Raw genomic sequence first — 27,033 nt, 5'->3', positions numbered from 1 at the left:
TTGGGCTCCCACCGCCGCCGAGCCGGGCCGTGTCGTGCTGTGCCACCACTCACCAAGGCCGCTGATCTCCTGGCGGAGCCCGGCGCGGCTGCGCTCCTCCGCTATCGCCCGCAGCATGTGCTGCAAGGAGCGGTCCGGCTCGCCGCCCGTCCGCTCGTCCCGCGGCCCGCTGCCGGCAGAGGCCATGGTGCCGCCGGCCACGCTCTCATGTCAGCCCGGGCCGCCGCCGGGCGGAGCTGGGGCCGCTCCGTGGCGGCGGTGGGTGAGCGGAGGGCTCGGCTCGGCTCGGCCCGGCCCACCGCGGCTCCCGGGCTCCCCCTGCGGAGCCGCTCAGCCCCGCAGCACCAACCCTTCCGCCCTTCCGCCTCTGGCCGCCCGACCCTACGGACGCTGCGGCCATCGAGGTAAGGAAGCGCCCCGGGGGGGGGGGGTTCGGGGCGCTTTGGGCCCCAGCCTGCCCCACAAGCAGCTTGGCACACCCACGTCAAGTCCTCCTCCCCAGCTGTAGCCAGGCCTTCCTCAGTTTGTGGCTGCAGCTCGGCTGCAGCTGGAGAGCAACACAGTTGCCTTTCTTTTGCAAACAATTCACTGAACGGTATTGTTTTATTCCCTCCTCACTTCCTAAAAATATCACGAGGCTTGTGCAACATTTCCCCCCCCCCCCCCCCCCCCCCCCAAAGTCCCATTTGAAACTTAGTCTTGAAGGTGATAATTTGGAGGAGAAAAGAGGTCAGAAAACTTAAGACTTGAGCTGGACATCACTTTAGAGCTCGTCTTTCTGCTAGAGCTTAATAAGAAAAGAAAAAGCTTCCAAATGATGAATGATTCCTCTCCAAAATAGCATACATTTATGCCACATTGCTAATTTCAATTTCAAGCCAGCTTCTGACACAAATAAGCTGTCAATGATTGCTCTTTACAACTATATAGTGATTTCCTATTACAGGGGCCTAGACAAGAATACTTTTTGTGGAAGGCCCACATGCTGAAAAGGACATGAGAGAAATTTGCAGTCACAGCATTTTTTCAGCAAAGTATTTAGTTTTTACAATGCAATGGGCAGCATGGACATACAATTAAGGGACTTAAAAACCTCTGCCATTATTGTATCTGGTTGTTCTGTTTCTCAGCTTTTCAAGAACAAAGGTTTGCAGTCTCATGCTGGCTCCACAAATGCATGCTTTAGAGTTATTTATCCCCTGGGCTTACAAAGAGGAGAAGAGTAGAAGACTATCCTGTGCTGTTAGACTCCAGGTTGCTCCTGACATGGCCAAGATGAGACCCTTCAGACAGGAAAAAGAAATCTCTCTGCTGCCAGAGGAATTTACAGTCTTCTTTACCTCATGCCATGGTGTACTAGCTAAGGATCAGGTATTTTCCCTCAGTAAATTACTGCTTGATCCTGGTACCAATATCAAATTGGGGATGCATGGAAATACTTTTTAGTTGTTGTATCACCAGCCAGCAGACAACTTTTCTGCTGTTCCTCTGGTCCCTTAAGCCCCTCTGCTGAGCCTTTGCCATTTATCCTATGGTTTCAGCAACCCAGTTTAAAAACAGCAATTAAGTGAACCTATTGCTGCCTCAGCTAGGCATTCTGTATAAAGAAATGGTGTCCCTGTCTCTAAACAGTTCATATCCCTACCTTCAACTTTTCCTGGCTTCTGTCAAAACAGGCCCACGGACAAAATCCTCAGTTGTTTTTCTTCTGGTAGTCTTTCCCAGCCACAAGCACCTCCTAGTAGATCACAATTTTTGATCTGAATATACAGGGATAAAAGCTGTTTTCTTAAAGGGGCTATTGGTTAAGTATCCTTAGGACCAGCTAGAAATCTAAAGCGTTGATTGATTTCAGTTATTAAAGATCCCATAGAGTATTTTAAAATAACAAAGCCTCCATCTAACCAAACTCCAAGGGAATATAGAGGATTGTGTCCTACCTTGGTATATTACTCCTAAAGGTCTTCTTCATCAGCACCTAGGACCATGCTGTTGTTCTAATGCATATCAGGATCCCCAGCCTACCATAACAGTCTCCTATTGAGAACACTTATACACACAACAAAAAGCTGTGTATCCTACAACAGGATACTAAGGCCCGTGGAGCACTAATAAACAGGCCTTGATGGCCCTGACCAGGCTGACCTGCAGCCTCCACCCGTGGGCCAGGGGCTCTATTTAAGCTCTGTCCTGGGGGCTCTGACTTACGGTCAAGGAGCTTTGGGCTATGGCTGCTGCTGCTGGTCTAGGCTGATTTCTCAGCTTAGCTGTAGACCTCCCCCATTGTTGGTAATAGAAGATGAAATAATACAATATTGCTTAATGTGTGTTACATTTGCGATGTACTGTTCCGGGGCTGGGCTTGGAAGATACAAAATATATGTGCAAGGATAGCATGGGAAAATGCACCGATTCATGATGAGGAGTAAGGAGGACTAAAAGAATGCTCAATTTGCAAGACATCTAGATAACTGGGGCCTCTTGGACCCTGGGAACTGGATCAAACCAACCTTGCAGTTTGGACTGAGACCGAGGGCTCAGAGAGCATGCGTAAGAAGAAAAGGTTAAAAAGTTCAACTCTGATGAAGACATCTTACTTCATCCCGACGACCACCCGGACAACCACTAGAGAGTAATACGCAAGTGCAGAAGGACTGATAAGATAATTAGCATACGAAGCGGGGCTAGGTGGAGCTAGGAAATGAATATGCATAGATATGTTGTGAAACTTAATGCATATGTAATATTTTAGGAGATAAAAGAGAACTGAGTGAACAAATCGGATGACGTTAGATTTGGGCAGGCATGCCCCTAACTTCCGGCGCCTAATAAAGCACCTTCATATAATCACTTTGTGGATTATGTGTTTTCATGAATGCTAACACCATCACTATGGAAGTACCTAATGAACTGGACTCTGGCCTTCCCTGTTCCCTGCACTATGCCTCAATAATGGGTTCTTGTGGTTAATGGTGTTACAATGTACTTTGTGCCCTGATGTAAAAACTGTGTACTGATCAACAAGGTGGGTAGGCTGGATGAATTGCTTGGACTTAAGATATATGTGTTATACAGCAGAACTATAAAATAATAGGCAAGTTTGCTGTAAGTAATCAGCTGTTTTAACGTTGTGAGTTATGTCTTTTGAATCCGTCAACAGTCAAGTTTTGCTGCATTTGCATAAATAACTTGTTCCAGTTCTGTGCACAGCTATGCTTTTCTTACTGTATTTATTTTAGTAGCAACTAATAGAGATAGTCAGCAGCTAATAGTGATAGTCTATGCTGTATGTTAATAAGCTTGCAAGGTGTGTGAGTTTTAAAAAAAACAAACAATTAAAATGGGCTTGGAAGTTAGTAGATATGGGCTTATCTAATAACACTTAAATGTATTTCTAATGGGTGAGTCAATGCTATATATGCCTTGCAGTGCTGACTCTATCAAGACTTGTGTACCTACTTGCAGCCTGTCAAAGATCTGAGTTCCTTATGTACTTCAAGCTATGCATGTGCAAGCACTTTCGCAGGAAAAGAATGTTCCCTTGAAACTCTGAAGTTTTGAAAGTACTACTTAACCTGTTATGAACATGCAAAGTGCCTTTATTTTACTGACTTGTGGAAAACGGACTTCACAATCAGTAAGATTGTAAAGTAGGTATGTTTATTCAGCGCTGGGCAGCACGGGGGGTAGTCCCGCCAAAGTTGTGCGCGCCTGATGCAGCAACTTGCCTTGGTTATATGCTGTAAAGAATTACATATGCATGAAGTTTCACAATATGCCTATACATATTCATAACCTGTCCCCGCTTCGTATTAAAATTAGTTCCAAGAAGTCATTTTCATAAACTCCTCCCATCCGCGCTTGCGCAATGTATTCTGGTGGTGGTCGTCAGGGGTCGTGGGGATGAAGGTTGATGACTCTTCCTCGTCACCACTAGTTGACCTCTTGTCTTTGCGCGGACTCAGTTGCTCCTTGGCTCTTGTCCATCCGCAGGACCAGTTTCTACCAGTTTCTTAAGATAGGCTCACTCTCTTATTAGGAGACTGACCTTGGTAAGGGGCCCAAGGCTTCTTGCTTTAGTTGATTTGCACAATGCACCATAGTTAGCAAAGACACTAAGTAGCATCCTAGTTTAATGCCGTCAGGGCTCTATCTCTACTTGATAAGATTCTCCTAACTCCCTCTCTCATTACTATCTTTCTGGACTGGTTATTATTGATAATAGACTGTGAAGAAATTAGATAACTTGCTTGAAAATCCTGATGATATCTTAATCATATATAGCAATATCCTCATCCTTAACATTTTGCTGTCTTCTGCTAGAGGCATGCACATGATTCAGTGGGCCATTAGGTGAGTTTATATGTAAGTATGAATTCTGCAGCTTTTACTTGCCTCCCTAACTGCATCAAGGCATATAGACTCAAGAAGCATAGCAGTTTGGGGACTGGCACAATGAAATGTGTTAAATTGGGCGGCTTGCAAGATGCTTCAAAATTACCTTTGGAACTTTCCAATGTTAAGTGCAAGATTAATTCTGTTCCCAAGATCAAGCCTACAATTAAAGCTTCTGAAAAAAAAACTATAGAATGTTACAAAACTTCCAGCTTAAAATTATACTCTCTAGATAGTCCCCTGAATGTACACCAGAGCATTAAGGCCATCGTATTTCTGAAGTTAGAGGTGTTCTACCTGTTCAGCTTTCTTGTGACCTTCTGTGTCCTCTTTGTACTATTCTTGTCACACCTGTCTCTATTTTCACTAGTTAACTGTCCTGGGATATGCTGAATGGAAGCCAGAGGTGTTCAGCCTTGTACTGTAGGAGTGGAAACTTGTCTGAACTCATATGAATAGATTTCAAACAAGTTTGACCTGTCTCTTCTTCATCCAAAACTGAGTCTTCTGTGCCTGAGCCTTTTATCCTAGGTAGCTCCTGTGCTGCTTGTGAGAGTGCAATTATCTTAATTGAATTGAGGTGTGAACCATAGACTTTGTGGTAATAGGCTTCTGGGTTTTATAAGCCACTTGCACGGTATCCCTGTTTCATTGTTCTCCCTGAACTGTACTTGTATTGTATCCAGGAATACCTCACTACTTACAAACCCTCTCAAACCTTCCATCGGTTCAGCAAATTTGAAGTCCCAGTAGGAAACGATTAAATTTTGCGGTTATATAGTAAATTCTGGGGTTATATAGCTTCCTATCTCCTAGGAGGAAATGGGCAGTCCCTTAGTGAAGGTAACTCCTGCCAGTCTGAAGATGGCTTTGTGGTCAGACTACAGGGCTTTGCTGAAAGAGCTGAACTAGCTGGGAAGTTGCTTTAGACAGCAGAGATACGTGGCCTGTGCAAGCTCCATGTTATCTGCTTACAAGTATGTCGAAAGCAGTGACAAATTTAGCATTGCTTAGCACTGTAGTGTTAATTGATGTTAATGTACTGTCAAGCTCCTTCAAGTGTTTAAATTATCTGTCTTGTTTCAATGAATCTGTGTTCTTTTAGCCTATATTACTGTATTGTAGACTCTGACCATATGGTCAGTAATAGATAAGGAATTGTCCAGCTTGTAGAGATAATACAATGGTGCTTTACAGGATTTCTGAATTGTATTGCTTATGTCCTGTGTGATGACAGGTCTGGTTAGACAGAACTGGATGGTAAGTCTGTAGTAGTTTGAGAAGATGAGTCAGAGCTGTGAACGGACTCCATGTGTAACACTGGGTTGCACCTATCTGGTTACTGCTGCCGGGATCTTGTGCTTGCTGTTGGCATTTAATGATGTTTAAGACCTGTGAAGTCTGTTCATAACAACCGAACAAGTTTCAGCCAGCTTTAAGAAGAAAGCTAAATCCTAGCAGACAGTAATAGAGGGTGTAAAAGAAATGACTTGCTTACAAATCATGAACAGTTTATAAAGGATATAATGGTTAAGTTTTCTTGAGAAATGTTGCAATAAGCTTCTAAACTGAACTTTCAGCAGTATTTCAGCAGTAAATTCCAAAATATATAGGAATTTGGAAATGTGATTTTGAAGTATACACACAGATATTCAAGACTTCTAGAAATGTAGGAGCAAAATGGACAATAATTGTATGAATACATTTAGTAATGGTTGAATACTTAATTTTATTTTTAAAATTCCATTGCAGGATATCTTAAGCATAACTCTTTTGTAATGTCATTTTAGTTTTATTTCAATGAGTTATGTTAAATATGCTACATTGTGTAGTTATATTAGTATTTCAGTATTTAATAACATTAGTTAATATTTAAAATAAGTAAAATGTGTGAGTGGAGAGCAAAATATAATCTGCAAAAGACTTTTATAGGCTGGGCTGCTCTAACAAATGTCATAAACGGCATCTGTAGATAAAGAACTCATTACAGTGAGTTTCCTTTGGATTCATATTTAAGTAACCATTCAGATTAATTCAACTACATTCAAGAAAATTCAGTTAATTTTCTCTAATTTTTACCTCTAGGACAAAAGTTTTCCCTAGATCGCATGGCTGAACTCTGCTCAGATTTTCTTTCAATGACATCTAATCAGGGTATTTCTTCACCTTTGTGAAATATGCTGGTACTCATACAAATACGTATAATCTAAAATTTATATACTACATGGATAATGGCAATCATGCTTCAAGTTTAGAGGAATTCTCTCCGTCTTAGAAGAGAACTTCAGAGTCAGGAGACTGTATGTGACTAGGTGATCTTGGGTGAAACTTGGCCTTACTGACTCAAGTTTCTAGCAGAAAGGTGCCAGTGAGGTCAGGACTTAATCTCGTGATATTGAAAATTATTCAGTACTTTACTATCAAAGCTCTGCAGAGGCATAGAGAAATTAATGTCTTTTATGAAGATGAAGTCACTTATATATAAGAAGAGCTCAATCTAATATTCTGTTAAGTTGTAAAGCAAAACAAACTGAAGGCTCACTTTAGTTGAGCATAAACATGCTTAGAGGAAAGCATGTGAAATATTTGAGAGAAAAGGCAACAATCTCTTTTGGTCAACAGGGTGAGGGAGGGAAGGAAACCTGTTAAACATTAGGAACTTTATGAAGACAGGGCATCAACCGTTATGCTAGGCTGATGCTTTTGAGCATTGTATTCATGATGGTATGCATTTTGTCCACACTTAAAGCTTAGATGTTAAGGTATAAAGCCCACACAGTTGGCTACATGAGACTTTGTTGATACCAGCGGTAAACTGAAGATGTGATTAGCTAGTGTAGCTATAGACGTAAGCTGTAAAAATGATCTCAATTGTTATTCAGTGGTTTGTACAGTGTTTAGTGCCAAGTGACTTCTGAGAACTCTTACCAATACTCTTTTTAATAAGTCTTTATAAGTCATGGAATTGGCAATTCTTGGAGAAACTTACCACTTCAGAAATACAGGTATAATTTCCTAACTGGGATTCTTCTAGTGAGCTCAATAACAACGTATGATAATTTCAAAACAACTTTTGTTCAACCAGTTTGTTTATAAACAATTGCTTCATAAGCTTCAGACAATATTTTATGGCAGTTTTACTGCATAATACAAAAGAAGCACAATATTTTATGTGCAGCCATCAGTGACTGGAAAATGTTTATTTAAATTTTATCTCCATGAAAATGAATATCTATAAAATAAAGCAAGTTCATCCTCAGTAAGTGAAATATAAGATAGATGAAAAATATAACAGCTGGATGATTCAAGAAGCCTGGGACCTTATTTGCTCAAGCAGAGTACTCACTAGCAAAAAATTGGTCCTTGCTATGCAATCCTTAATGAGGCAAAGGGAAGGACAGGGACCTTGAGGTAGGGGAAAGTCAAGAACCAAGAAATCTCTGCCAGGCTAGGACCTAGCCTCCCAGACCAGTACCTTTGTCAAATGTACTGATAACATGCCCTAGTTCTTAAATTCTTAACCTGGACAAGTCTCTAGCTGGTGTAATTCCTTTTTTTAACAAGGACACAGGCATTGGAATGTCACTTGCACTCTTTAATCTGGATTGCTTTAGACCAATATTTTACTTCAGTGGTTGGCACCAAATCCTTCAGGTGGATATGCAAGAAGCATTGTATCAATGGCACAAAGCATTGTATCAATGGCACAAAGTGCCTATCAGTTTAGCTTGCTGTGACACATATCACTTATTTTGCTGGAAAAAAATAATCTGAAGTTCTAGTAATGACTATAAAAAAATAGAATAAAGTTGGTAGCCTTCATGAAGACCATCTGCATACAATGAAAGGAATCTGGAATTACACATCTGTAATCTGTGACAACAAAGGACATGTTTTTAGAGCGCTAGAACACTGAACTGATAGGCAAACAAAGCATAAACTCTTCTACATTTTGACACTGATAGACTATGTCTTTATAAATCATAATAACAAGGGTATTTGGTGCTTTTTGGGGAGCTCTGGGTTCCTCATCCATGTAAAATTATGTGGTATTATTACTAATCAAATACTTTGTTACTGGTTGCCGATATTTTCAAATTCTCAGCGGAAGCAGGCTATTGAGGAAGGAAACATTTCAAACGCTTTTAAAAAATGTTTCTGGAGTTCCCAGAAGCACAGTCAGTATCAACTGAACTAGATTTTCATGACCTGTTCTCACCTGTAACTTTTCCCTTTACCCAGCCTATTGATATGAACAGAGCTAAGCTAAGTTCTTAGTGTTTCCTGTCAGCCTTGTATTTACAGCTTGGGATGATAATATCTGATTTTTTTTTTTTTTTTTCTGGAGCAGCTTAGTGTATGCTGCACTTCTTGGGGAAGCTGGAGAAAGAGTGGAACTAGTCTATTACAAAACCTGCTTTTCAACATTTTCATTCAGTAAATATCTACATTAAGACTACTTAATTGTTACTGTAAATTGTGCAAATGAGTAATCAAATTAATGGCTGCTTTATCTTGCCACCTGTCTACTGATGTTTCTTGGGGAACCTGTAGGAGAGTACTTTTAAATATTAAAATAATATCTCTGGTTTAATTTCTTCCTCTCACTCCCTGTGCTTCTCAAGCCCTCGTTGAAACAATCTTATGATCTACATTTTACCCCTTTTACCCTGTCACTTTTACTCTTTATTGTTGCTCCCTCTTTTGAATGCCAGTTGCTTCCAACTCCTGAAAACCCACGTCCTCTAGCAATGAATCACTTGTTGCTTTCCAAGTCACTGTTCTTTTCTCACTCCCCCTTCCTGGACTTAATTGTCTTGAGTCCTTTTGCCCTAGACCCATGTTCTGCATACACTTGCCCAGGTGTTCAACTTTAATCTTCAAATATTAAACAGTGACCAGGTTTAAGTGGACCAATCTTTTGTATCAGTTTAGCTTGTATCAGCTTACCATCATCTACTTAGGGTGAACATCAACATGCTCATTTCATTGAATACGTTTACCATAAGGATGCTTTGAAGGATAAAGGCTAAAACTAGAAATATATACAACAACTGGCATCTGCTGATCAAGCAGTTTGCTCTTTTATTTGTTCACCTTGTTGTTCTGTAGTCACAGGTTTAGTGATATATAGAAGTTTAGGAGAAAACAGGCCAATAGTTCATGTTTAATTGCCTATATATTTTAGGCCATTACACTTCATGCAGTTTCAAATAACCCCAAATTATTTGAAATACAGTAGATCTTCTTTATGTGGTTGAACACTATGGCTTCATTTCTGAAGGGTGTATATGGTTTGTCTTGTTGTTTAGACAGTCTCCTGGATAAGTTAAATTACACATGTTAATCTTAACTGGGCTTGTAGCTTCCTTTCCAAGGGGTATTCTAGAGAAATAAGCTTCTCTTTTTCATAGACAACATTTCCCTTTGTAAGGAAACTGGGTCACATCAGCAGGTTGTTTTCCATCCAGTTGTATGCCCTCCCACACACCAGGGAATGCTGGGCTTTGATGAGTTATCCTAGCCTATGAATTGCATGTTAAGGTTTTTCTTGCCGGGATTAATAGTAAAAGCAAAATAAGTACAGGTTAAATAACTGAGTTAAGGTAACCTGCTTTGTCACAGCTGTGACTACTTGCCCATCTCTGCCTACTGTGGGTGCTGAGGAGTGAGGCTGATGTCAGGCTGAAGGAGTCAGAAGGGGAAGAGATGGCTTACATAGAGTCTAAGGCATAGTTTCTGGGGCTTCCCCCCAGCAAAGAACTCCATGAAGTGTTGATCTTCCTTAGCCAAATGTTTTAGACGAAAGTGCTCTTTGAATCAGCTTAAATGCAATGACATCTGTTAGGTTTAGGGAGCTTATGTGCTTATCTTGGACAGAAGGCTATGGGATTTCTTTTTCCTGATGCACTATAACAGAAAAAACAGGAAGTGAGATGTCTCTCTACACTGGAGGAAATAATGCATTTCATAGCATCAACACAAGCTGAAGTAAAAAAAATGCATTTCACAGTCCTAATTATTCATAGAGCGTGGAGTGGTTACTTGAGGTCATGAAGTTAGGCGGAAGCTTTTTGCTCTTGAAAAGTAAATTTGGCTCCTAAGGCCAAAAGCAAGCGTGTTACGGATGTCTTTTCAATCCATCCAACAAATACTGTAGTTGTCAACTTATCTCCTGGGAAATCCTTGATCTAATCAGTGCTACAGGTCAGGAATGCCAAGGGGTGCTGCTATGGCTGCTGAGTGGAAGATTTTGCTGTGCGTTGCTCACTGTTACATAGAGTCCTAGCTGCTTATAGTGACTGAAGTTTCATGAACATCAGATGCCAAATGTGCAGAAGTATTTCCTGCATCTTCCTAACTCTTTGTGAAAACATTGGGAGAAAAGTAATTTCCTGTCAGGAAGAGCTAATGTCTCTAAATGCAAGCATTAAGTCCTTGCAGAATTTGCATGCTGAATCTACTTGCCAAACTCAATCAAGTAATGGAAAGACTTGGTAGGCAATTAGCTCATGCTTCATTGTCTGTTCATGGATGCCTGGTTGTATATTAGTTCTGATAAATGTTTTCATTCAGCAGTAATTGATAACTGCCAGAGTTTTTCTTGATGATCTGGTCTGATGTCAGTTGCTGTATTGGTAGCTTGCCTGCACCTTTGTAGACAAGCTCAGGTAAAGACTTCCACTGTATGGCTGATATGTTCAGAAATGTAAATGCATCTGTAGAAGTTTGCAATAGGTAGAGAGGCTATTTCACTCTGGAAGACCATATTCTTTTGTTAGGCTCTATGGAAAAAGTACATTTTTTTTTTCCAAATTAAACTAAAGGAAAAACACCATGTATATAGCTTTGAATGTTCCAGTCTTGCATGCAATACCTACAGGCTCTAAATGATGCTGGGGTCTATTTATTATGCATACACAAGAGTTCCTGTCCTGGGGAGATTAAACAGTAATATCTTATGCATAAAGCTTTGGAAATAGATCTCAGATGTCTTTTGAAGGCTTTCAAAGACTAGGCTTGGCAGAAATCAGAAAGAAATTATAATGAAAGCATCTTTGGGATGCTCTGCTGTAACTTGGATGTGACCTGACACTTCATCCGCCAAAGTCTGCCTTCCCTACAGCTGGCTACAGGCCTCATTTCCATTTTATTTTTGCCTTTTTGTCCATTCTCCAACTTGTTTCTCAAACCTAGCTGAATCCTGCAGCCCAGGAGAGAAGAAAACCCCTTTACGGCTCTGTCTAATCACTTTTGGGATTTTTCATTACCTCTGTACCAGCAAACAAACCAAACACAAGGTTGGTCCTGAAATGTGGCCCACAACTCTTCTGTGCTGGTGGTGGTCCCCAGTGCTGCTTTACTCTAGGGAAATGATTCCCAGCTGTGGTCTGGGTAATTGCATGGGCTGGTGATTTGTGGTGGTGGCACCTTGTCTTGGAGGATAAAGGAGTTCAGCTGCCTGGATGTCAGCTCTGCCTGTTTGTCTTGGGGACAGCAGGATGTCTGTCCTGTTTGATACATTAGCATGTCTGAAGCTGCAGAAGAGTTCGGAAAGAATTTGGGGTAAATAGTTCAATGGGGGAAGTTCAAAGTTGTGAGCAGTAAGACTTACTGAATATGTCTACCAACAGAACTAGTGACAGGAGAACACTGAAATATAATCAAGAAAATATCATGGGATCACTTTTAGACTGGGGAACTCGCTGAAGTTGGATTCAAGCACTGTGTATCACAGCAAACAGTAAAAAATCAAAAATGTAGACAGACGTAAGACCACAAGGAGCCAAAGTATCTCTTGTCAGAGAGCTGACATGGCATAAAAGTATTGAAAAGCTGCACCAGAGCTCTTGGGGCCTAGGTGTTTTGGGTGCCTGAGCTCAAAGCTAATGTAGGTGGTAGCCTTGAAAGAAAGGGATGGAAGCAGCCTCAGGAGATGCTCCCCTGAACATCTCCACTAAGTAGCCTTAGCAGGGGCTGTCCCTCCTTTTTTGGTGGGAGCTTCTTTTAAGCTGAGACTGTTGCACTTGGCCTGTGCTCTGTCCCAACCCTGTGGCAGCTATGCCTGAGCACATACCCTACCGATCTGGGCCCAGGCATGCAGTCTTGACTTCCTAGCCTGTCACCACAAATCTGCTTGAAACCCTGTGTTGGTGGTGGCCCAGGGCATCCCCCAACCCGTTCTGCTCCCTGTTTGGGGTTAGTGGGACAGGCTCTGGCTGGTGAGGACCTGGCCTTGACAGCCCCATGGGGTTTCCCCATAGCTCATGGCTTTCCTCTTGCATTCAGCCTTCTCAAAGCTGTGACAGGAGCTACCTGTGGGAGTCTTTCACCAGCATGTGGCCCTGGAGATGTTTTCAGTTATGAAGACATCAGCCAATGTAAATTTCTGATGCAATGCTGGAGTGTCCCCTTAGAGCCCTAAGGAGCACACGGGCCTGATGTCATTGCAACATGTCATGATCTTGCATCATAAGAGCTATTATTGCAAGTGGTGGTTATATGTAACAGTCTAATACTGCTGGATGGATAATGACATGGGGTTGCACAGTAAATGTCATTTTTTCTAACACTGAAATACATCAGCCTAAAAGTAGCATACTTTAGTTTGGAACTAACAGTGTAGTATAGAGGTGTAGGAGTCTGATTCTCAAACGGTCCAGCACTGAGGGGGTGCTGTGACTGTGTGGCCTAGTTGAAATACTTGTTACTAATTCCTCAGAAAGTCTTCGTTTGAAATTAATATATTTCTTTTTAGTTACCAAGAGATGTTGATTTTAAATATGGCTGCAGTGGACTGTTCTGGACAGCTGACACTTTCACAGAAAATCCCTTATCACTCTCCACTCTTAATAATGAGAATCAACTTTGTCAGAGAACCATTCAACACTTTCTGCCATGGTGGTAGCTCCATAACATGGTATTTGACACACCCTGAAAGTGTCCAGGGATTGAGGAGTGCTCTGAAAATGTGCTCTCATCTCACAGGTTGAGATGCTTCTTGAAATAATTGGATGAGAGTGCCTAAGGTCTTTTATAAGCAACTGAAGTGGGTGCCTATGTAAGGAAAACAACATGGTGAAGAAAAGGAAAAAGAACGACAAAGAGATGGTTTTGAGAGATACCAGGTAATTCCCTGGCTGTAATGGGGGGGGGGGGGGGGGGGGCGGGGAGTTGTTACCATTAATGGTGATTATTCACAGAAATGTTCTTTGCCAAGTATTGTACAAATAGAACAGCAATGCAATATCTTCCTCAAAGAATAACAGAATCATCAAGTTTGGAAGAGACCTCCAAGATCACCTAGTCCAACCTCTGACCTAACACTAACAAGTCCTCCACTAAACCATATCACTAAGCTCTAAATCTAAACGTCTTTTAAAGACCTCCAGGGATGGTGACTCAACCACTTCCCTGGGCAGCCTATTCCAGTGCCTAACAACCCTTTCAGTAAAGAAGTTCTTCCTAATATCCAACCTAAACCTCCCCTGGCGCAACCTTAGCCCATTCCCCCTCGTCCTGTCACCAGGCACATGGGAGAATAGACCAACGCCTACCTTGCTACAGCCTCCTTTAATGTACCTACAGAGAGCAATAAGGTCGCCCCTGAGCCTCCTCTTCTCCAGGCTGAACAAGCCCAGCTCCCTCAGCCGCTCCTCGTAAGACTTGTTCTCCAGACCCCTCACCAGCTTGGTCGCCCTTCTCTGGACTCGCTCGAGCACGTCCATGTCCTTCCTGTAGCGAGGGGCCCAAAACTGAACACAGTACTCAAGGTGCAGCCTCACCAGAGCCGAGTACAGGGGGACAATCACTTCCCTAGACCTGCTGGCCACACTGTTTATTACACAAGCCAGGATGCTGTTGGCCTTCTTGGCCACCTGAGCACACTGAATGTGCAATCTAGTCATAACAGAAGAGAAAATGAAGATGTACAAAACAATTGCATGGCCATTCCAAAACACTTGCAATCCACCCAAAAGTGTCTACACTAGAACTTGGAGTTGCTATTAGGTAGCCTAATAGCCTGGTTATTAGCATAGGCTGAACAAACATTCAGGGTAGATCTGTTCACAGATCTAATGAGGAACAGAAATTTCACTTTCTATGCAACTGCTCCTGATGTTGGTGCTCGTTGCAGCAATAGAGAACTTTCTAGTCTTCATGAGGTATTACTGGCTACCTAGCAGCATTTGCTGTTCTGCTGGGCGTGTAATCATTTTTGCGTTATAGCAACTAATGAGGCTCAACAGTCTGTATGTGGCAAAGATCAGAAGATACTGTCTCAAGCTAGGAATGCAGAAATTCTGGACTCCACTACTGGCTGTGAAGCTGACCTGTTGGGCAATCTTACATGAGTCAGTTCGCACCCATGTGCCTCTGCTTCCAGCTCCTTCCATTGCCGGAAAGAGCATGATTTGAGACTGTACCGTCCAAACTGTATAGAAAGTAGTTCTGCCTTATATTTGGCCTTTATGAAGTGATCAAAATGACACTTGATATTAGTCAAGCAACTGCATCCATATGTCTTATGTTTTTTGGAGTCAAGAATGCATCACATAATGATGTTTTCTGCTTGGTTTCAAAACACCCAAACAGTTGACAGGAAGTGCCATTCTGAGCTTGAAGACCTTAGAGTTTAGAAAAGAGACTTTAGAAACAGAAGAAATGAGCACAGCATTCGTGGTGATAACTACTGAATGATAGGGACAGGTATGCAAGGGCAATCCATTGTGCTTGACTATTCAGTTTTCCCATGTTGGCCTGCTACCTAACACATCTTATTTTAGAGCAAAGAAAGTATTGGAAGTTCTGGTGTGGTAAAATTCAGAAATCATAGCAATAATGAACTTAATTTGTCCTAGCAGGCTTATGAAGATGCTGCATCTTTATCCCACAGTATCTACTGTATTTAAGGAAGTCAGTCAGTCATAGTATTTCTTTAAAGGTGAGATTAAACAACTGAGAACTTCATATGGATCTTGAGTAGGTTTCCCCTTTTTGAAGTTCTGTAGATAGCAGAACTGGTCCCCAGACCTTACCTTGCTCTAATTGATTAGCTTTGGTGGAATGGCGGATAAGACTTTTTGATGGTGACACTGTAGTGTTTTCCATGAACATGTGTTCAAGGGACAGGGTCAGGCTAAGAGCAGGAGAGCTCACTGGCTCTATGAATATGAAAATAAAAACCGAGTGGCTTGAATACATGACTAGGAAGACAAGAATTTTTTGGAGAAAATGACAAACTCAATGCTGAGCAGCCACTTATTTCCTCCCCTATGGGAACGGGCATGTGATACCTTTTTAAGCAAATCATCACTGGATATTTAATATTGTTATATACTTTATTACCAGGGTGCATGTAGTGGGCTATCTACAACACCAACTCCACACACCATGATATAACTAACCTATTTTTTAGTGAACAGCAAGGGCTAGAGCTCACCTTGCTATAACCAAAGAAAAGCAAAGCAGAGCTTTCATCTTCTGTAGATCCAACCCATAGTAAGTGATAGAATCTGAATAAAGCCACTAATGAGCAAATGCTCAATTACCATTAAGACACCTGTGAATTTACCCGTATTCACGCACGTGACTTCCTTGTGAAAAGGGACAGAATATATGCAATGCCATAACATAACAGTTTCAACATAACAGTTGAAAGTGAGCAAAAATCCCAGGTGGTTCTAATGTCAAATACTTGTGTTGTATCAGGAAAAACAGACATACATGTAATACTTGTCTATATTCAAGAGTATTTTGTGAAGTTCTGAATTTGTCTGTGCTTCCTTCCTAAAATTATCTGATCTATGTAGCATCAAAAAAGATTGCCTGAAGCTACTTAGGTATGGGGAAAAAAACAACACATGTGATGGGTCAGGATGGTTTAACAGCTGAGACGCCCCAGATTTAGAACCTAGGTTCTGACAATTTTGAGTTTATTGTCCCCTTGATTTTTTTCATAAACCAAGTTCTATGGATTTGAAGGGCTTACTGGTTACATCCATACTGGCAAAGAATATGGGCCAGGGGCTACTTTTTGGACTGGAGGGTCATTATGTCATGGCCTGCATTAATAAAGCTAAACAATTGCCTTTCAAATATGGGCACTTCCAAATTCCCTTACTAGTAATGGTCTGAGCTGTGTTGACTTGCTTGTGATGTCTGAGAGACCACTGCTGGCCTGCACTGAAAGTGTGTAATTGACTGCACTAACGATTTAATTTAGGGACAATTGTGTGCCAGTACTCAGGGCTATGTCCTCACCATGTATTCTCATTGTACCTACAAACATTTTTGTTCCAGCCAGTCTGGGTTATGGATTTCTGTGCCTCTCCAGTACATTTCTGTAGAAATAAGAGGCGTGGAAGGAGAAGGAAAAATCAAGTAAGACAAACAACATCCTAAACTTGGAAGGAAATCAAATTTGACTTGCTGTGACTAGTGCATGAAGTTAACATCAGTACAGAGATCCAGCACACTGCTTAAACTATTGTTCGTCTAGGACATTCAAAGTAACTGCCCACAGCTAAGCTAAGTTTTTAAATATACATACATGTTCCATATATCTGGCAGTAATTTCATCTGGAAAAAGTAGTGGCAAGCATGTTACTTGTTGGCACTGAACTCTGAAAAGCTTAAGAATTTGCTGGTGTTGGTCAGCTAAAGCTCTGATTCTCAGCCTTTTTGAAAATCTAGTTGAACTTTGAAGGGCTTATATACCCTTAGACTTTTATTGGTTTATAGACATATCAAGAAACTTTCCACAGAAGTAAATATCCTGTGTGCAAAAATATGGAATAATGCATTTTTGGTTTTTAAATGGTACAGTAGATATATGCTTTTCTTTAATCTGATGTAATATATTCATGTATTTCTTTACTATAATGAAATAAATTAGATGCTAATAGCTGCTGTCAGATGAATCTGATGCAAAGGTTATAGCAAACCTGATCAAAATAAATGGATACACTAAGACAGAAGAAAAATTTCCCTCCCCATGGTAGAGAATTGCAAACTCTGAAATGTCTGCTGAAGATAGTCCTGAGTTGTGTGGATTGTAGTAAATGTTAACATATTTTATAGCACAGTGTATGTGAAAGATGCTATGAAAATCAGCAGAAAGCTGCATGAAAAAAAACATGGAGAAACACCTTTGTTCTTCCTGCTCAAAGAAATCATTAAGTCTAATATCCCTTTACAGACTTTGAGATTGTGCATAAACAAGATTCCTCAAATATACATTCCTTATGACATCAATACTTGATTCACATGGAAATAAACCTGGAACTCTGAATTTTGTCTCTTTGGGAAACATTAATTTTCTATATGCTGAGAAAGAAAGCATGATGATTTCTGGTTCACATACAGCTGAAAAAACAAAACAAAACATGATTTATCAGCTCTGTGCACAATTTTTCATTATGGAAGGTTGACAAATAGCAACAAATCAAAATGTCTGTTATTTAACCAATGTAGAATAAATGCATAGCTATATAAAGGCAGTGCTGAATCTGGCTTAGCTCCAAGAATTTCATGATATATCTTCAATGTATAATGGTGCACAGACATACCACAAGTGGCCTGAAATAAGCTAATACAGACTTCGCTGCATTGGCAGGAAACTCTGCCTGGGCACGTTCACCCAAACTTTATGCTAGGTTGGAAATTGCTCTGCCACGCATTTCTCTGAAAAACGTAGCCAGACCTATACAACCAAGAGCAATCCAGACTCAGCATTTAGTTTATTAAAGAGGATGATAGCTCTGCATGTTTTCTCTTATTAGCTGCTTATAGAATTACAACTTGAAATGTGACAAGATATACAACAAATGAGATCAGGTCTTGACCAAGCATTCTCTGAATAAATACATTTGAAAGGGATAATGTCCATATTTTCATACTGTTTCAAAGAAAACTGAAATTTAATGTGCTCTTCTGGTGCTGAGGTTGAAGTGAGAACTCCTCCCCTGTCATCTGTATCCAGATTCAAGCCATGGCTGCCTTCCAGTGATGGTTCAGCGCTTGTCTCGCATCTGAACAGGATATTGTAATGTAAGACTAGCCTGTGGGCAGTGCAGGAAGTGCTTTCTTCCTGCTCTGGTATCACTGGTATGATAAGCAGCCCAGAGTGGTATATAATTGCCTAATGGCGTCCATACTGCATTCTAGGCATGGCTTTAAAGGAATTACGGTACGTAGCTCTGAAGCAGTTCAGCTAGCCTGTTATAATTAAGGCAGAAAATTAGTCATGCTGGGCTTTTTTTTTTTCTTTTCTTTTTTTTCTGTGCAACAGAATGAACCTTGGAAAAAAAAAGCCAGAGCTTTTCATTTTAGAATTAAAATTGTTCAATGGTGAGATGCCACATACATTTCTGTATCATATCTTTATTGATATTGGTTTTTAATTTTAGAATGGTCACTATCTTAGTTGGACAGCAGAAATAAAGGTCAATTATTTAATGCAGTGCCACAATGTCTCTGAAATGGTTGCTTAAAGTTATAATGTAATTTATAGAATGACTGATTTTAGGAAAAGTCAATGAAAAGATAAATATCTGTCAAACACTCATGCATGTACATGCACACACACGTCCTCATTCATTGTCCTCGTGTTATTCAACTTAAGATTTCTTTCTTCTGCTGGTTTCTTGTTTACATATGTGTTTTTCTACTGGTAAATGACTCTTAAACTTTAGCTATTCAGTTTGGGTAATTACACCAAAGGTAAGATGATGCCTTTTTTTTTAAAGGTGTACTGGGTCGGGCTGGGATGTTAACTTTCCCTGCAGCAGCCCATACAGTGCTGTGCTCTGCACTCATAGCTAAAACAGCAATGGTATCACACCAGTGTTGTGTCTGCTGCTGAGCAGTGCTGGCACAGCATCAGGACTCTCTCTAACCCCCCTAGGGGTGGGCAAAGATGTGAGAAAAGAAACATCACCAGGGCAGCTGACCTAAACCAACCAAAGGGATATTCCATACCATATGATGTCACACTCAGCAATAAAAGGTGGAAAAAGGAGGAAGAGGGGAGGGGTGGGCTCTCGTTGTGAAAACGTCTGTCCTCCTCCCGAACACCGGCTATGTGCATTGAGGCCCTGCTTCAAGGACGTGGTCAAGCATCGCTCATTTGTGGGAAGTAGAGAGTAATTTCTTTCCTCTGCACTTCCACATAGCCTTTACTTATTTTGTTTCGTTTTCCCTTTCCCCCTCCCTTTTCCCCTTTCCTTTTTCCCCTTTAGTTAAATTGTTAATTGTTTAGTTAAATTGTTTAGTTAAATTGTTTAATTAATAATAATCTTTTCTTAATAATTATTTTTTTTCCTTTAAATAAATCATCCTTATCTCAACCCGTGAGTTGTTCTTTCCTTTACTTCTTCCCCTCCTCATCTAAGGAGGGGGAGTGAGAGAGCGGTTGTGGTGTTCAGCTGCCTAGCACGGTAAAACCACCACAAAAGGCTACACCAATTTTTCTAAGCCTTGGAAAGTGGATTGCAGTTTGAGTAGCTCCAGACCTTAGGCTGGCCAGGGAGCCATCTAACCACCAAATTGGACTGGAAGGTACAGAAATCACAAATGTAGTGATTGTCATTATCTTTGCTTGTTATGGCAAATTATAAGGTACTGGTGTCAGGTGGCTAGATGAACAAAATGAGCTATATCAGGATTGCTGAATGAATGAGAGCAGGTGGGCTGTCTGTGACTGCAGTTGAATATTGCCCTCCAGACGGGTCCCGCTCCTGTCAGCCCTTTTGTTCCCGTCTGCCCACAAATGCTGTTGAACCTACTGTCAAAGATCAGTGTTATCCTGTCAATGGAATGTCTGTATGAGGGATGGCCACCAACTACAGTGGTGATCCTTCCAGGTGAAGTGGCAGAGTGCTCTGCTGCATATTGAGATGTTCTAAACTTGATAATGACTTGTGATTACAAATACTATGTAGTCATGTTGTTGGGTCTTGGTCATGGTTTTAAATCATCTTGGTCAACACTTGTAGAATGTTGGGAATGGCAGAAAGGCATGGAAAAAAAATAGCACAAGTGCTCAGAAGTTCTGCAATGCTAACCTTCACTTAATTTGCACAGCCTGAGAACAGTCTTTTTCAGTTTAAACATCTATCTTTAATACTTGACCCCAACATGGACCTGCTCTTGAATTGGTTTAGGATTGTGTAGCGAACTAGCTTGTCTATAATCACTGTACTTTGTGTGTTGCAGAAACTAGTAATGCATGTAGTAAATGAAGCAGGGGAGTTACAGTGCAAGGAAGGAAAACTTCTCAGTTGAAGCTGCTACATGGTATCCTGAAGACAAACTCAGGTAAGTCTATGCTGTTTGTGCCTGGAACATATGAAATGTCACAAAATGCGATAGCAGAGAAAAAAATATATAGCTCTTGATCTCTCACACTAGGTTCCCCAAGATGAGTGTAATTGTTTTTAACCAATTCTTTCTGTGACTCAGCCTTCCAATGGTAAGATGAATATTTATCACCATCTCACATGAAAATTGAATGAAAATGCAGTCACTGCTTTTAAAATAATCAGATACAGTTATGATGAAAGCTTTCAGAATGTCTGTAAGAATGCTGTTTATTCATAGAATCATTTACATTGGAGAAGACCTCTAGATCATCTGGTCCAACCTTTAACCTAGCACTGCCAAGTCCACCATTTAAGCCATGTCATTAAGAACTACATCTACGTGTTTTTTTGGAGACTGCCAGGGATGGTGACTCAACTACTTCCTGTTTCAAAGCTTCAAAACCCTTCCAGTGAAGACATTTTTCCTATTATCCCACCTAAATCTCCACTGGCACAGCTTGAGGCCATTTCCTTTTGTCTTATCACTTAGTGCTTAGGAGAAGAGACTGATATATACCTTGCTAATATGTAATTGTAAAGTACAATGTCTCCTCTGAGCCTCCTTGTCTCAAAGCTAAACTACCCCAGCTCTGTCAGTCACTCCTCATAAGACTTGTTTTCTAGACCCTTCACCAGCTTTGTTGCCCTTCTCTGGACACGCTCCAGCACCTTGATGTCCTTTTTGTACTGAGGGGCCCAAAACTGAACACAGTACTTGAGACACAGTACTCAAGGTGCAGCCTCACCAGAGCAGAGTACAGGGAATGATCACTTCCCTAGTGGTGCTGGCCATACTATTTCTGATACAAGTCAGGATGCTGTAGGCCTTCTTGGCCACCTGAGCACCCTTCTGGCCATGTTCAGTTGGCTATCAACCAATACCCTGAGTCCCGTTCCTCTGGGCAGCTTTCCAGACACTCTTCCCCCTGCAGAGCAGCATGGGGTTGTTGTGCCCCAGGTGCAGGACCCAGCACTTAGCCTTGTTGAACCTCATACAGTTGGCCTTTGCCATTGATCCAGCCTATCCAGATCCTTCCTACCCTCAGGCAGATCAGCACTCATGCCTAACTTGGTGTTGTCTGTGAACTTACTGAGGGTGCACTCAATCCCCTCATCCAGCTCATTAATAAAAATATTGTAGAGAACTGGTCTCAGTACTGAGCCCTGGGGGACACCACTAGTGACTGGCCTCAACTCCATGCACCACGCCTCTTTGAGCTTGGCCACCCAGCCAGTTTTTTAACCCAATGAAGCGTACGCCTGTCCAAGCCTTGAGCAGCCAGCTTCTTCAGGAGAATGCTGTGGAAAACGGTGTCTAAAGCTTTACTGAAGTCTAGGTAGACCACGTCCACAGCCTTTCCCTCATCCACTGGGTGAGTCACCTTGTTGTAGGAGATCAGGTTCACCAGGCAGGACCTGCCTTTGATAAATCCGTGCTGACTGGGCCTGATCACCTGGTTGTCCTCTACATGCTGCATAATGGTACTCAAGATGATCTGCTCCGTAAGCTTTCCTGACACTGAGGCCAGACTGACAGGCCTGTAGTTCCCCAGGTCCTCATTCCAGCCCTTCTTGTAGATGGGTGTCACATTTGCTAGCTGCCAGTTGACTGGGACCTTGCGTGATGGCCAGGACTGCTGATAGATGATGGAGAGCGGCTTGGTCAGCACTTCACCCAGCTCCCTCAGTACCCTTGGGTGGATCCCATCTGGTCTCATAGACTTGCATACATCTAAGTGGTTTAGCAGGTTGTTAAACATTTCCTTGTGAATTATGAGACATGGGAGTTGGACTTCATGATGCTTGTGGGTCCCTTCCAACTCGGATATTCGATATTTTTATGCGGGCTTCATGCTTCTCCCTGTCACTTTCTACTAGCTCAGGGAACTGAGTACCCAGAGAACAACTTGTCTTGCTGCTAAAGACTGAGGCAAAGAAGGCATCCAGTACCTCAGCCTTTTCCTCATCCTTTGTGGCTCCCCACATACAATAAAGGATGGAGATTCTCCTTAGTCCTCTTCTTGTTTATGCATTTATAAAAACATTTTCTAGTGTCTCAAACAGCAACAGCCAGATTAAGCTCGAGCTGGGCTTTGGCCCTTCTAATTTTGTCCCTGCACAGCCTCATGACATCTTTGTAGTCCTTCTGAGGGGACCGCCCCTTCTTCCAAAGGTCATAAACCCTCTTTTTCTTCCTGAGCTCTAACCACAGCTTTCTGTTCAGCCAGGCCAGTCTTCTTCCACGACAGCTCATCTTTCAGCACATGGGGACAGCCTGCTCCTGTGCCTTTACGCTTTACTTCTTGAGGAGTGTCCAGCCTTCCTGGACTCCCTTGCCCTTCAGGACTGCCTCCCGAGGGACTCCGCCAACCATTCTCCTTAACGGGCCGAAGTCTGCCCTCCAGAAGTCCAGGGTGGCAGTTCTGCTAAACCCCCTCCTTCCATGTAGAATGAGTTTGAATTTATCCTGGTAAGACAGAGGGTGAGTAAATGATCAGTGAAGATACAAGAAGATATCAGAATCATTCCATTTACTGGTCATAATTCATCTTGTTCTATGAATGACTTTAGGGCCCAAGGAGAAATGGCAATGTGAAACTTTACAATCTGAAAAATTATATATATATTTGCAATTAAAATACACTCTCCTGTTATACATAAACTTAGAAAATGCAACTAAATGTAAGAACATCACATACATACACCACATACATTTGTTTCATACAAAACCACATAAAATTAGGGTCTTCCCTTTGATAAAAAATAGAGAAAAAGTGACAGAATGAAGGAAGAAAACCTTGTTTAAATTGATAGTAACTTCTAAGACTGTCCTTGGGACGGGACTTTGAAGGCTGGCTTCTCAGCTGGGATTTGTTGGCTGTGTACCAATGGAGCTGTGCCAGTCTAAAACTGCTAAGGGTATGCCCATGTGTTAATAAACACCATAAACCTTTAATATAATGATCTTGGATAGACTATCTGGTTTTTATACCATGCATTTTACTTGGGTTTGGTTGTAAATGAAGGTGGAGTGAAATTTCACAGCTGATTTTCTGAGTCTTGTGAAAGTCAAAACTGAAAGGACAGTTATAAAGCAATACAGTATTTCAGAAATGAAGCTTGCATTGCACTGTAATTACCATTTTCTTTTTGTGGTTTTCTGACCTGTGTCATTCATAGTAGGACCCTCTACGCAGTAATACTATACTGCAATGGTTTGTCATTTGGTACCATAGTAAAATTCAGCAATAACTCAAAGTAACGTCTACCACGGAGTGCGTATGTATGCACCCGCACAAGCAAGCACACTGTTTTGAAAGCTAGGTGAGGTCATTTCAAAGATGATGAGGCCACAAAGATGATCAGAGGGCTGGAGCACCTCTCCTATGAAGAAAGGCTGAAAGAGCTGGGGATGGTCAGCCTGGAGAAGAGAAGGCTCCAGGGAGACCTCATTGCAACCTTTCAATACATAAAGGGTTCTTATAAAAAGGGTGGAGAGGGACTCTTTGCTCGTGTAGATAACGATAGGACAAGGTGGAATGGTTTTAAACTGAAAGGTGGAATGGTTTTAAACTGAAAGAGGTTTTTAAACTGAAAATTTAGATTGGATGTTAGGAAGAAGTTCTTTACTCTGAGGGTGGTGAGGCACTGGAACAGGTTGCCCAGAGAAGTTGTGGATGCCCCATCCCTGGAGGTGTTCAAGACCGGGTTGGATGGGTCCCTGGCAAACCTGATCTAGTGGGTGGCATCCCTGCCCAAGGCAGGGAGGTTGGAACTAGATGATCTTTAAGGTCCCTTCCAACCCAAGTCATTCTATTTCTGTCAGCCAGTCCCTTGCTTTCCATTTCCCCCAGAAGATTGTGCAGGGCCTGGTTTGTGGAGCGCTTTCCAATCAACAAAGTGGTTTGTGCAACTCTCCCTTCCTGCTTGCTGATGCACTTGTCGCAGGCAGCTCTCCCCTCCTGGCTGGCTGGCAGCTGACAGTGCTGCGGGGTGGCCAAGGACAGCTGCACTTCGTGGTGCTTCCTTCTCTCCCACAGGGTACAGGTCATGGCAGAATGGGGCTTCTGGTCTGGAGCTGTACTGATTTCCTTGCTGTCTGTAAGACAATCCAGCAGCCTGGTGTATACCCTTGTACTGTGTTTTTTATTGTCACAGTCTAAGCTCATTAATGACCAAGAGAAACATTTCCTTATAGTCATTGCCCTACACTGACATCTTACTTTCTCTGTGCCATCTGTGACAGAGAAAGATGGGATCAAGCCCAAGACATTAAGTGCCAGAGCAATACTTTGCCTCCTTGCCCTGTTATTGCAAGTAATGACCCTCAACAGACCATCAGCATTTTTCATTCCCCTCCCCACCCTTGAAGTCCTGCTTACACTTTGTGCTAAAATCCTATTTGAACTCTGCTTTCTGAACTGGCAATGGAAGCTCCAGAGGCTGGTGACCCAGACTGACAGTCTGAGGAGCTAGGCCTGACCCCAGGCCAGCACCGATGACTTTGGTGAAATCACCTCTTTGTGAGTTTTCACAAAGTTTTATGGACTGTTTCTTCTCTGCCAGACAAAGCTACAGTGTATAGAACCAGTCAAAGACAAATCTCACAACAGATTTGTTTCTTCCATGAAGCTATTAAGTCTTTGCTAAAATTAGAAATCACAAGAAAAGCTGACCCTAGTGTGACTTGCGCTGAGCAATGCAAGGCACAGAACAGTTGAGAAGAAAATGTGACATCGCTCAGCTTTCAAAACACAAGGTTAGACACAGGCATCGCTTTGATTTATAGATACACTAATTTAAGAATACCTTTTCCAAGTTTTTGTATGGGACAAGCCAAAGCTGCAAACGTGACCCGTGACATTTCCATCAGTATTTCAGGAATCCCACTTGTGCCCTCTGCCTGGCCACGCTCGATCCAGTAATGACTCAGGCTGTGTCAGTGCATCTGCGTTTGTGTCTGTACATCAGTTTCTATGTGCTTGCATGGGGGCAAGGTCTTTTTACACATAGTGTTCACTCCTTTTTCTTATGGAACCTTTGATCATGGAAATATTAGGGTGGGGTGCTTTCTTACATGGGTTTTATTGCTTTATTTTGATGTCTAAGAATAGCTCTATAACTGCAACAGATGCTTCTTTTCCGAGATGAGATTCAAAGTGCTATCATGATTTCTCAGTCATACCCAGTGGAAAAAGAAAGACCTGTTTTTCACTGTCATGACTGCGCAGACGGAATTAAATGACTGCAGAAGAAATAACATAAAACCAGCCAAAACGTCAAATCTCTCTAAGAAATAAAGGCAGTGTCTAGGAGTCATATTTCAAGACAAGTTCTGGCTGGATATGTGCTCCCTTTTCATTTGGAAAGAAACTCCCAGATAGTGCCCTTTCCATGCAGTTTGAGAAATGCACTCAGCCTGCTGCTGTGCAGCTTTTGGATGATTTCATTTTCTATAAAAAGAAGATGATCTCATCTTCAGTTCTTAAAGATGTATCACCTTGTCTTTTTCCCTTGCCTAGTATGAAGGGAAATTTGAATTTACGAAGCCTGAAGCCTGGCTTGACTGTAAAAGGACTGACCTGAATGACAGAAAGGCATTAGCTTTAACCCCTTCCCTACTTCTAGCGTCTACAGTCACTTGTGGCAGCCAGGAGTGGAGGCTGGCACAAGGTTTTGTACAGTGTGCTGCAGATGTGCATTGCTCCTTTGCCTCCTCCTCTGAGCTACCATGCTGCTGACCTGTGGCCATGCCTGGGTTCAGATCGCACGGAACATGCTCTGCTCTAGAAAGAGAGGTCAGGATACAAGCTCGGTGTGGTACCTGGATGGAGTGTCAGGGGACTGACAGCCTCCCAGAAGAGAGATTTTATATTTCAGGATTTTATCAACATTTTCAAGAAATAGGAAAATACAGTTTGAACCCTGAAGTTGTATTATGGTGCGCTGACTATGATCCGATTATCGAAGAACCTATAGGACATATTTATGTCAGGGAGAAATGTTTAAGATACTTAGGCTTTTGCCTAAATACATCTTGATGCAGGGTACCTGAATTTGAATGGAGGATTTAGGAACCTAATTCAAAATGTAAAGTTGTTTTGGCCTGTCTGTATGCGGTAAGGGTGGCTGCAGAGTAGCCATTTCACCTTAGCTCCCTGCTTTTATTTTCATATCACAGGGGTGCTTTTATGCAGGTTAATTTGGTAAACTTATTCCTACTCCAACAGAAATTAAACAAAGAAAGAAAGAAAAAAAAAAACACACAGAAGGT

General features: G+C 41.8%; 2 protein-coding genes across 12 annotated transcripts in view; one reads left to right on the top strand and one right to left on the bottom strand.

The window, feature by feature from the left end:
- The window catches only part of KIAA0930 (KIAA0930 ortholog), a 69,160-nt gene extending 68,845 nt beyond the window's left edge, over positions 1 to 315 (bottom strand). Inside the window, exon 1 of one of the 4 annotated variants that reach the window (XM_035550987.2) lies at positions 54 to 315. In XM_035550987.2, coding sequence (XP_035406880.1) covers positions 54 to 186 — 133 coding nt within the window. In that variant the 5' untranslated portion in view covers positions 187 to 315. The remainder of the gene's footprint in view (positions 1 to 53) is intronic. The other 3 variants (XM_035550992.2, XM_035550988.2, XM_035550993.2) reach the window with 3 other exon arrangements.
- Positions 316 to 338: 23 nt separating this feature from the next.
- The window catches only part of UPK3A (uroplakin 3A), a 74,837-nt gene continuing 48,142 nt past the window's right edge, over positions 339 to 27,033 (top strand). For 4 of the 8 annotated variants that reach the window (XM_035551006.2, XM_035551004.2, XM_035551000.2 and 1 more), the window contains exons 1-3: positions 347 to 404; positions 13,384 to 13,523; positions 20,614 to 20,715. The gene's annotated coding sequence lies outside the window, so the exon portion shown is untranslated. Of the gene's footprint in view, positions 405 to 13,383; positions 13,524 to 20,613; positions 20,716 to 20,808; positions 20,870 to 27,033 lie in introns of all 8 variants that reach the window. The other 4 variants (XM_035551002.2, XM_035551001.2, XM_050708234.1 and 1 more) reach the window with 3 other exon arrangements.

Source organism: Cygnus atratus, chromosome 1 (assembly GCF_013377495.2).
Source record: "Cygnus atratus isolate AKBS03 ecotype Queensland, Australia chromosome 1, CAtr_DNAZoo_HiC_assembly, whole genome shotgun sequence".
NCBI lineage: Eukaryota > Metazoa > Chordata > Aves > Anseriformes > Anatidae > Cygnus > Cygnus atratus.
This window is presented reverse-complemented; position numbering and strand designations above follow the sequence as displayed.